General features: G+C 40.8%; 1 protein-coding gene across 6 annotated transcripts in view; it reads right to left on the bottom strand.

Moving 5' to 3' along the window:
• Positions 1 to 1,441: 1,441 nt before the first annotated feature.
• Positions 1,442 to 11,590, bottom strand: part of ETV1 (ets variant 1) — a 66,034-nt gene continuing 55,885 nt past the window's right edge. For all 6 annotated transcript variants that reach the window (XM_009867482.1, XM_009867485.1, XM_009867483.1 and 3 more), the window contains 3 exons: positions 10,715 to 10,884; positions 6,037 to 6,138; positions 1,442 to 3,118 (listed from right to left, as the gene is read on the bottom strand). In XM_009867482.1, the coding sequence (XP_009865784.1) occupies positions 2,897 to 3,118; positions 6,037 to 6,138; positions 10,715 to 10,884 (494 nt within the window). In that variant the 3' untranslated portion in view covers positions 1,442 to 2,896. The remainder of the gene's footprint in view (positions 3,119 to 6,036; positions 6,139 to 10,714; positions 10,885 to 11,590) is intronic.

Genomic DNA, 11,590 nt, shown 5'->3' with positions numbered 1-11,590 from the left:
TTACATAGAGCATCCTCCTGCCTTTTGTCAGTCAAATACAACGCTTAGACAATTTAACTCCTGGCTATAATCCATATATAGGTACACTCCTCACTTCTGTTTTCTATTTTCGGTTGTGTGATTTTTTTATTTATTTGATTTTTTTGGTTACATTTTGCCAGAAGCCATTCTAGGTACTGGGAACAGACCATCGTCTCCTCTTCCAAAAGAACCTTTTGGTACTGCAGGGTCCTCTCCAGTCCAAATGGGTAGGAATCCAATACACAACAATCTTGCAGAAATCAGCTGCCAGATTTATTATTCTACCTGAAAACCTCAAACAAACAAAACAAAAAAAAAAACCCAAACAAATAAAAAAGTGGAATAGAAACAGACTTTAAATAAACCTCTTAGGTACATTTTTAAAAGGGTTAATCAGTTCAGTGAATGACTTTTATATCTTCTGCTGAGAGATCATGTAATGTTGGTCTGACTGCTTGTTTTGTTCAGTGAGTCACTACCGTATACAGATATATATATATATATTTCTTCTTAAATATTACACATTTGATGCATTTTTTCCTCTTTTTTTTTCTTTTTTTTTTTCCTTTTTTTGTCCAACCCCTTTCCCAAATACCCGCATCCTGCCACAGGCAAGAGGCGCTCCGTGCTGCCATTAAAGAACCAAAACCAATCCAAGGACTTTTCATCAAAGCATGTTTCATTTGAACCTTATTTCAATGGAAAACACATTTTTTTAAAAAAACAATCTTACTCAATCTTTTCTCCTTCCTTTTTGCTAATTCTGCAACTTTAGACTTCTGATTCTGAATTGATAATGGAAAATTTAAGTGCCACTGAGACTTACGGATGACAAAATTAAATGACACGTTAAGGCATATATACATTCCCGTAAAATTTGCTGTCTTATGGATCTGAGTAAATTAAATACCTGCCCAAATCTTTTTTTATGCACCTGTGGTTTCTAGTGACCACTACTTCTTTACTTTTGATCAACTGCATATTAAAATATTCATAGTTTAACTAGTGCCTTAACTGACAAAGGATCCAAAATTAACCCACCACCTAGGATTGTCTTTGAAATTCATCCATTATGATGAAATTTATGCTTGTTGTTCTATGGTTACGCATTCATTTTCCTCTCGCTTCTCCAGAATACTGGAAAACGAGGTTCTCCATATAACCTATATTTAAATTTCAATGGGCAAAAAAAGAAATTCAGATCTTACTCCCTCTCTCCCTGCCTTCAAACTAGGAAATACCATATTACAAAAAAAAGGTGCTCATAAATGTTTTAAACTTTTGGGGGATTTTTTTTTTCCTCATTTTACATACAGAATAGCACGTGTGGCTTGTGGTCAAGATCACCCCTCTCAAAAAAAAAAAAAATCAAACAACCTGAAAAATAACCACCAAAAAAAAACACCACCCAAATCAAAACAACCCATCAAAATTTAAATTGTCTTCTGAGCATATCTGATCACATTTACATTTAGTGTCCAAAACAAGTTGATTGGTAACATCAGTGCCAGCACTACAACGTCATACAGCGACTTCATGGTATTGACAGTTCGTCTAAGTCTTCGTTCCACCGAAAATTACAAAAGGTTCTGCAGAGCTTTCCTTAGCAAGCTGAAGCTTACTAGTCATTTGTGGATGCGCATAAAAGCTGCTTATAGCACAGCTATGGCGTAAGCTATTTTCTAAGCAATAAATGGTTCGAGTCATCTATTTTGTCCTGAAATGCTACCTGTAGTTACAGCATTGCTTATAAATGGTCATAGTAAATTCAGCATCAAAGAGAATATTACAGAAAAAGACAGCAGCAGAAGCATTAGCATTATCTAGTATTTATATATGTTATCAACATAACACAGCAGTAAAAGGTTTAAATGCATATTAATGGGTACCGTGTCTAAAAATTACTAAAGTACCTATTTAGTGTATTGGATATTTTTCTCAAGGAGTGCTTGCTGTGTCTAAACAGCATAATTAGATATGTGACTTAGTACAGTTAATTCCTATTGATTAAATAACTTATTTATGTACCAAAGGAAATGGAAGGATACAAAATGTTTTCTCCCTCCTGATCATGATCCTGTATTTAATGCTGACATGATCATCAGAAAGCCTACCACATGTAATTACTACCCTCAAATGGATCTTGAAAGGTCTAAGCCATAGCATGGGCCATATATGTATAGAAACGTGGCATGAGGTACAGCACGTGGCTGGCAGTCTGGATTTTGCTTCTGGGTCACTGTATTTACGGCCACTCTGTCATTTTTTGAGGCTGCATGGGAAGAAAACAAAAAAAGGAAAAAAAAAAAGAAGAAAAGCAAAAACTCTCTAGATATCTGGTTGGTTTTAGAGGCAAGGTGCAAGGTCTGCCACTGCAAGCTTCTAAATTAAATGCTGTGGTATACACTTTGCTTCTCTTTTATAACTGCAGAAAGACAATTAAGAATGGCAAGAAACAAATGCCCTAGGCATGCTGTGCTGATATCATCACCAAGTGGTTATTTTGCACAATGAGAATTAACTGTACTACGGATACCCAGAGAAAATGTACAATATCTTATGCCGATATGAAACAAAACAGACATGATATAGCTTTGTTTGTACTCAAAACCTGTATGTTCCCTTCCCAAACTTAAGTAAAAAGCAACCCCACCCTTTTCCTCCTGTTACACCGAATAACGTTTAGGTTCCACCCCCTCCCCTTCCAAATAAAGTGCGCTGTCCATGGCAGACCATAGGAGTAATGCAACAGGAAAAGCCCCTTTTAGTGTACTATTTAAAAAACAAACTGAAGTCGATCCGGCTTTCCTCTGGGTCTTGTGAAAGAGGAGAAGCCTAAAGGAGGGGGAAAGCATCCCCTTCACTGTCACTGTTGTTAATAGACGTAGCCTTCGTTATAGGGGTGGGTGTTGCAGCAGCCACCGTCCTGCATGTAGACCATGCTCTCGTCAAAGTGAGACAGAGGCACAGTGTCCTCCTCGTTGATGTGGCGCTCCATGTCAGTCTTCAGTAAGGGGCGCTGGTTGTCTGGAAAAGCCATGGAGAAAAGCGCTTCGGGGTCGCAAACGAACTTGTAGACGTATCTTTCCCCAGCCACCTGAGGACAACAGAAAGGAGAAGAAGAGGCAGCGTAAGGTCTCGTGGTTTTGCAACTCCGAGCTCAATAGTCTCACAAGAATCATAGAAACATCAAGGTTGGAAAAGATCTTAAGATCATCAAGCCGAACCTGCATAGTAACACTAAACCATCTCCTGAATCACAGAATCACAGAATCCTAGAATGGCCTAGGCTGGAAGGGACCTTAGAGATCATCTAGTCCAACCTCCCTGTCATGGGCAGGGACACCTCTCAGCTAGATCAGGCTACTCAAGGCTCCGTCCAACTTGGCCTTGAACACCTCCAGGGAGGGGGCAGCCACAACATCTCTGGGCAATTTATTCCAGAGTCTTGCCACCCTCGTACTGAAGAATTTCTTCCTAAGGTCCAATCTAAATCTATTCTCCTTCAACTTAAACCCATTTCCCCTTGTCCTATTGGTGGAATCCAGCTGTTAAAGGGCTCACCTTCGTGACCAATTAATAATGTAACAGCACAGCTGGTACGGCAACGACCTAGCAAAGACAACGGGGATAAGCAGAAGCAGGATGCTCTTGATTCTGCCGCACGTGGCACCCTGTAGGAAGACGGACTATGTATTCTACTTCTAAACATTTGTGATCGTTTTGCGTATGTAAATGGAGCTGTTCTAACTGGAATGGAACTATTCTAACTGGAAAACGTAAATAAAGTGTCACTACAGTGGCAAAATAAAATGGCTAAGTCTAACGCTCAGTGTGTGAAGTGGAAAAAATAATTACAGTGCATGATACGGATCTGAACTTCACTTTACGCACACTGATTCATACTTACGTATAAAAGCACTTAAGTTATAGTGCATGCTGATTGTACAGGGACAGTGTAAGCAAATACGTAGGCTAATATGTACTTAGCAATTGCTCATGCAAAGGACATTTAGATTTGCTTATGGAGGGGCAATTTGTCCAAAGATCTTAAAGAAAACTAATTCAGAAACAACACTAAATGGCTGTGCTTCATCTTCCTGAAAGCTAGATTTAAAAAAATACAGAATTGTTGTCTTCTTTTAAAAAAGCCAATATAGTGTCCTTTTGAGTCCCTTCTTTAAAGAATTACATTGAAATATATGAACCATGTTGCATGCTCCCAGCTCATTAAAATTATTTTAAAATAAAGATCATATTGTTTGCTTCTTAAAACTCCAGCTAGCATGGCATTGGAAGTGAGTGAAAGAAGGTGGCGAAAAGTGTTGCAAATTCACCTCTGTTCTTAAGGGTGCTAAATAGTCTGAAGCACCTCCTTAAATTTGCAGCTTATTTATTCTAGAAATAATGTAAAGCTTTGGGAGGGTCTGTATCTGCAGTGTAATTCTTTTCATCAAATTAATGTCAGCAAGTTTTGACATACTGAAAGCTGCATTAAGAAATTGGGCATTTGCGTAACCTGTTAGCATTGCTTAACTTAAAACAAAATCAACCTGCTACGAATCTACAACCACCAATACTTTTTGGTGGCCAGGTAGGGTGAACCCAGAGCAAACCTCAAACGTGATGTCAGAAAAGTAGGCATCCAAGCTGCCTTTTAAAAATGTGTGTTAAATACATTACTGTAGATAACAAAGTAGGAGTTTAAGAGGTAGCAAGCTAGCTGTCAGAAGTGCTTGTGAGCTTTCCATATTAAACAGACATGCGGGCTCGGCAGCACCAGCAGCCTGACAGGATTCCCATCATCACCTTTTCAACTTTTTTCACTCCCTTTGCTGCTTATTCTTGCCTCCGCGTTGCCTTTGAACCGTGCCGCCACAATCGTTTATGCAGCTGAGCTGTAACCTACGACAAGGAAGTCCTCTCTGCCTGAAGCACCACCCAGCGAAACCAAACGTTCCTGCTTCTCCCAGCCAGACCCAGACTCTGGTTTGCTTTACAAAGGTTTTATGCACAGCGAGGTGGCACACAAAAATGGATGGGCCACTGCTCTGCTCAAGTACGAGCTGATACTAGCCCAGACTGCTGGCCAAGTTGACTCCCGGAGAGTGAAAAAAGGGCAGGGCTACAACGATAATCAAAGCAAAAGAACTTGTAACAGGCAACTTCAAATCTAGACTTTACAAAACACACTGGAAAAGCTGCCCAGCAACTTGAGCCGAGAGCACTGTTTCCCTTCGTGCCGCTGGCAAACGGCAAGTTTAAACACGTTAGTCATCACAGGTCACAAAACTAACGTGAAAAGATACGGAACAAGTTTCACAGCACAAAGTGTTCATTATGATCTTCGATCACACCTGCCAGCCCCGTAGATGCAGCAGACAGGTGTCTCCTGCTGATCTCTCAGTCAATCTACATAGTACTATGTAGCAGGGTTTAAAAACACACACGCAAATCAGCAAGCCATGGTAGAAGACTGAGTTGAATACTGTCAGCAAGCCCTGACAGTTATACATAAACTATTGTTAAATATTTCTCATAATTCGACTTATTATAAAATACTAATTTCCACTTAAAAATGGTATTATTGCAACACTATCAGTAAAATATTACAGTATTTGGGATGTTAATGGGTATCATTTTCCTCCCCTATCTTGCACTTACTGAGGTACCCAAGCGCTGGGCAGCTAATTTAGTTCTGCAAAACATTATTCATACCATCCTCTGCTGTTTGCCTTCTCAGGTGCCAGGAAGCTTTTTTGGATATTTTTGAATGTTACGTCTCTCCCTATAATCACACGGTGCATTGTGTGAACTAAAGCCACAGACACCAGACACTTTTTACATGGAAAAAAAAATATCTTGATGCGTATACTGGACCTTGCTGAAAAGCTTAGTGTTTGCCTAAACAGATGAAAATCTACCTAAGCAATGCAGTTACATGTAGTCCTGGTAAACTGACTTAGGGATTAACATACAATGCTGGCAACATTTAATACAGAACTAGCTACTCACCTTTTGCATGATTCCCTTTTCATAATAATAGCGAAGTGATCGGCTAAGTTTATCATAGTTCATAGCTGGCCTATTTTTCTGAATCCCCCAGCGACGTGCCACCTGCCACAAAAACGGATTAGCATCGATTTGTTAAATGCATTTAACAAGCAGATCTTATCATCAGGTATTTTATTTGGGGATGGAGGAGGGGAAACCCTGCAGGTGCAGTGAATAAACACAAGAGAAAAGGTTGCCATGACCTGAATTTCCCCATGTACTACTATGATTTTTAATTGAACACACATCCATTAAACTTGAAGCAGAGTTACTTATTTGCAAACGTGGTGGGGAGTTGGGAGGGGAAGTATTTATGATTGTTTTTAGTAAAGAAAAACAATGACAAAATAAAGCCATATAAAGAGATTATACATCAAAAATATTTATCAAGTCGCATCAGAAAACTTTCATGAAAGATGAAACCTTATTTTAGTTTTATACTGTGGATAATTGCACTATTTCTGTGTTTTCCTTGCTGTCAGGATGCTAAGTTACATTAAACACACATGCATGCACACTTAGTTCGTGAACTAATACAGACTGTACTTGGAATGACTGTGATGTTGAGATTATTAGGAGATACGAGTCAAAAAGGCAATTCCCCGTCTTAAATACACGTTCGGCAAAGAAAATGAATTACCAGAGGAGGCAGGGTAATTACATGCAAGAACTCTACGGTAGTATGAAGAATGAGACAGAAATTTCACAGCTGCAGTTGCATAATTTCCTTTAAAAATAATAATAAAAAAGGAGTTGCAAGCGACTTGTGAAGCCATTCCATAGGAACAACACACCTTCTGCTCTGACTTACTTTTTCTACTTGCCTTTACGCTTCCTGTTTTATTGCCAAAGGTAGTCCTGGACAAAGAGACCTTTTGTTTAAAGAGCTTAACTGCTTATTCCCCACCTGAAATTATAATCGGCTGTTGGTGACATTCAATTACTGGCTGTACAAATGACTATCATGTCACCAGAGGGAAGAAAAGTCAGAGCTGATGAACTCTTTAAAGCACCTTCTATAAAAATGTTTGAGAGGTGCATACGCACACAGCTCTGGAAAAAGGAGAGAGTAACCAAGCAGCTTCTCTGCTGCCTGCTCGACAAAACTTTCCCATAGGTTTCTGGAGTCTTTTGATGCAAACCATCGTCAACACGCAGCACTAAGAATTGAAGAGAACTAAATAACAACAACAAAATCCATGACTTTGATCTCCACCTGGACAATGATTTTTAAAATTTCTTTTGAAAGCATTATTTCCTTTCAGTGGTGCAGCTTTTCAGGCTTATGTAAATTATTGTGGCTCTGCTAACTCCAGCCATGATAATGAGGTAACTTCACCTGTATTGAAACATGCCTTCAATCACGTCAATTTATTCCAGCGGTAGATTTGGTCTAGATACATAATGTGGATTTGCCTATTCGTCTTTCTAACATACACCTACATTACTCTTTCTTTATTCCAACCATGCTTTTCTGCATTAATCGGAGTTCTGAAAGTCCCCAACACAACAGGCTGGCGGCATAATAAATAAATACACAGCAAAGATAACTCCAACAAAATAACCGTTGAGAATACACTATATTGTGTGGTATTTTGACATGCCTAAGTAAGCAAGCAGGCCCCGAAGTAGTCTTGGTAAAAGAGTCTTTCTGACCCTGAACTGTACGGCATTTATCACGTCTTGCTCTGTGGAAGGGATTTAGGCATCTGGCCTTGCACCCCACCTTTCTGCTGAAAGCTGCTGTCCCTTTGACAAGGCAGCATAAATGGACCTATGCCAAATTCTTAGCCTCCACAGTTATCTACTTTCTGAACTAACTTTGGCGCTCAGGGAGCTGATGCATATTCATTTTTGTTGTCACCCTTTCCACAAGGGAATCAGCCTCCAGAAAGGGATGGGATGGAAAGGTCATGTCATTGACACCCTAACCTGCCACAGCTGAGCCAACAAGCTCTTTGACTTCCCTTCAATTTACACTCGGCAGCCAACAAGAGTGTGCAACTTCCCATAGGCTATTCTTATTTTAATCGACATTCACATGAAAACAACTTAGGCTCCTTTGTACTCCCTAAGAGCGCCCAGGAGTGAGCCAAGTTTCAAGGAGCCAGCCTCTTCCAGAGCCTGGATGCAGCATTGCTGAAAAACACAAAGCAACTGCTACGAAGTCAGACAAGCAGATGATCTGGTTAACTTAAATCAGAACATCCATTTCTTCACGGAATTATACAATAAGGAAACCTTAGAGATTTGTTCTGCTAATTTCCACTTCTTTTTAAAAAGTTTTTGCACCATCTGCTGGAAACCATTTTTCAATAAATCTCTTCAATCTTGAAAATCTTTGGACACACCTAAAAGAAAGAATAAAACTACGAGGGTAAAAAATACTGCGAGTAGGGCAGGCGGTAAAAGTAGATACTTCATTCACCAAAATCCAGCAGCAGCCTTTCCAAAGATTTCACTCCGTTCTGGGCCAGGTCACACAACTAAGAAGTCCATGTAGCCTGCTAAGGCTGAAGACTAGCCAGAAAAGTTTTGGTACCAAATCACAGAATCAATTAAGACGGTTCTGTGGTCAAACCTTCAGACGCAAAATGCCAAGATCTGCCATGGTGACTATCACTAATGTGGGGGATGCTTGGACAAATGAGAGCCAGCACAGCCCTTGCAGCAACCTGCCCCTCAGCCAGACCATGTCAGGAAGGAAAGGGACATCAGCCCAGTCGCCATCCCCAAGTACTTCATCATCCACCAAGGGCTCTTGGCAGACGGTGTGACTTTAACGCCAGAAAGCTTTCAGATTGCTTATGCCAGCAGATGGACGGCAAACTGCAGAAATAGCTGATGGAACGCAGAAGCAGCCTGACACCCCCGAACCTTCCTACTCAGCTCTAACTCAGAGGGGATCCTGATGGAAAATTTGCTGTGATCTCCTCTATTACTCAGCCCTGTCCAAGGGGCACAAAAGTAAACCAGAATGATACTGTATTTTGAAAGCCCTAATCAAATCATCTACATCAGTATTACAATGAAATTCACACACACCAGATTTTCCAGCAGTTCCCATGGCTGTTTACAACACAGGTGTAGATTATGTAATGTTACCTAGTCCCAAAAAAGTTTATGTAATAAACAGGAATAAATGGAACATTTTATCATAGAATCATAGAAACACAGAATCATAGAATGGCCTAGGCTTTAAGGGACCTTAGAGATCATCTAGTCCAACCTCCCTGTCATGGGCAGGGATGCCACCTCTCGACTAGACCAGGTAACTTATCACACAAGTCAACTAACTCATGCTTCAGCAGATGTTCATGAACACAATTTTACCAAGCTCGCAGGTCCTTCGCGGTTCAGGTGAGCTGCATATGTGCATGAGTGTTTGCAAACCTAAGACCTAAGCAGGCACTAAACAATCTAATGATACACGGTCTCTGGGGAGACCTTATAGCAGCCTTCCCATACCTGAAGGGGGCTACAGAAAAGCTGGGGAGGGACTGTTTACAAGGATGCGTGGCAACAGGACAAGGGGCAATGGTTTTAAACTAGAGCAGGGAAGAATTAAACTAGATATCTGGAAGCGGTTCTTTACTATGAGGGTAGTGAAATACTGCAACTGGTTGCCCAGAGAGGCAATGGAGGCTCCATCCCTGAAGGCATTCAAGGTCAGGCTTGACGGAGCTCTGAGCAACCTGACCTAATTAAAGATGCTGAGAAGAAACGGCTGAGAAAGGATCTTATTAATGTTTATAAATATTTGAGGAGTGGGTGTCAAGAGGAAGAGGCCACTCTCTTTTTGGTGGTGCCCAGTAGTAGGACAAGGAATAATGGGTACAAGTTAGAACCTAGGAAGTTGCACCTCAACATGAGGAGAAACTCCTTTACTGTGAGGGTGACAGAGCCCTGGCCCAGGCTGCCCAGAGAGGGTGTGGAGTCTCCTTCTCTGAGACTTTCAAACCCGCCTGGATGCGTTCCTGTGTGGCTGTCCTGGGTGATCCTGCTCTGGCAGGGGGGCTGGACTAGAGGATCTCTAGAGGTCCCTTCCAACCCTGAATAGTCTATGTTTCTATGTCCCTGCTCACTGCAGCGGGGTTGGGCTAGACGACCTTTAAAGGTCCCTTCCAGCCCAACACATTCTATGATTCTACGAAATAGGCAGGAAGTCTCTGAAGAAGACTCTTATACAATTTTGATGGGATTTTACTGCCTAACAATCTTGACCTCATCCTTTGCCATCTGTCAGACTTGGGGTCTTTCACTCTACAGCCTAAAAGTTCCAAGCTCCCACATCTTCACACTGAAGGATATTTGGTGTTGAAAGACTATTCAGGGACAAGTTTTCAGAGGATTTTGTAACACTATTCATGAAGTGGTTCTGAAAAATACCAGTCCCACAATTAAGGCAGAATGTTTTGTAGCTCTAGTACTTGCAATATTTTTATTTTATGGGACTAAGTCTATGCTAACAACACGTCCATCCTAACTGAAGCAATTCCTTTGCCAGTCCTTTCTGTCACCCTTCTAAAGTGCTAATGAAGCAAAATATTGGAAGGAAACAAGTTCTAAGTCCACAAGAGCAGTATCAAATTTGCAGGATGGGGCAGTAGATGCCAGGGCAAGCATACATCTAACTCACCTCCTCTGGCTCAATCAGCTTGAATTCCATGCCTCGGCCAGTCCACGCGATGAAGTGAGAGTTTGATGGGTCATCCAGAAGAGCTACCAAGAACTGCCACAGCTGAAGCGAGCCTCGCCGTTGATACGTGGGTCCCTCACGGTACATGCCTGGCTCCTGTTTGACATCACCTGCACAGAATAGCAACAACATCGGATGAGCAATGAGAAAAAAGGGTCATCACTCAGTTTGTCAGACAAACCAGCAAAGCAATCGTTAGGGTTAATAGAACAAATGGAAAGAACTCTTACTACCCAGCTATTCACAAGTGCAACATTCCCCCATCTGCTGTTAATTGTAAACACTCTTACAGTAACACATTAATATACTAAAAAGTACCTTAACTCAGCCATGATTTATGGAAGAAGTCTTCCTAAGCCAATCCCCATTTACTTCTGATGCATGCAAATCTTGCTTGCAAACCATTTTGCAATACCCTCTCTATCTGAAAGAGCACGAACTATTTTTGTAAGCAACTCTGATGTCTGAAGAACTGCATTTGTGTACTATACTTTGCACAAGCCCCAGTTTTGGAAATGTATGCTTCAAAAAGCTGCAAAACCCAACTTCGTGAAACTTCTTTTGCATGCAAATGCTTCTAAGGAAAATTTGACAAAATATTTGACTTGGATTTAAATAGCATGTGCTTCATGTATAGGTATGCAAATCCTGCAGATACGTGAGTTCCTCTGTGGCATATTGGACTTGCATATAAGCACATATTACTTTTACTCATATCTACATATTATATTAGTATTCCCCCTGAAAAGCAGCAAGCTATTTTTTCTAAACTTTCAAGTCCAAAAGAAGCTTTTAAAAAACGACAATAATTCTGCT

This window comes from Apaloderma vittatum, unplaced genomic scaffold, assembly GCF_000703405.1.
Source record: "Apaloderma vittatum isolate BGI_N311 unplaced genomic scaffold, ASM70340v1 scaffold9814, whole genome shotgun sequence".
Taxonomy (NCBI): domain Eukaryota; kingdom Metazoa; phylum Chordata; class Aves; order Trogoniformes; family Trogonidae; genus Apaloderma; species Apaloderma vittatum.
Note: the sequence above shows the minus strand (reverse complement) of the source record. Positions and strands in the feature narration are given on the sequence as shown.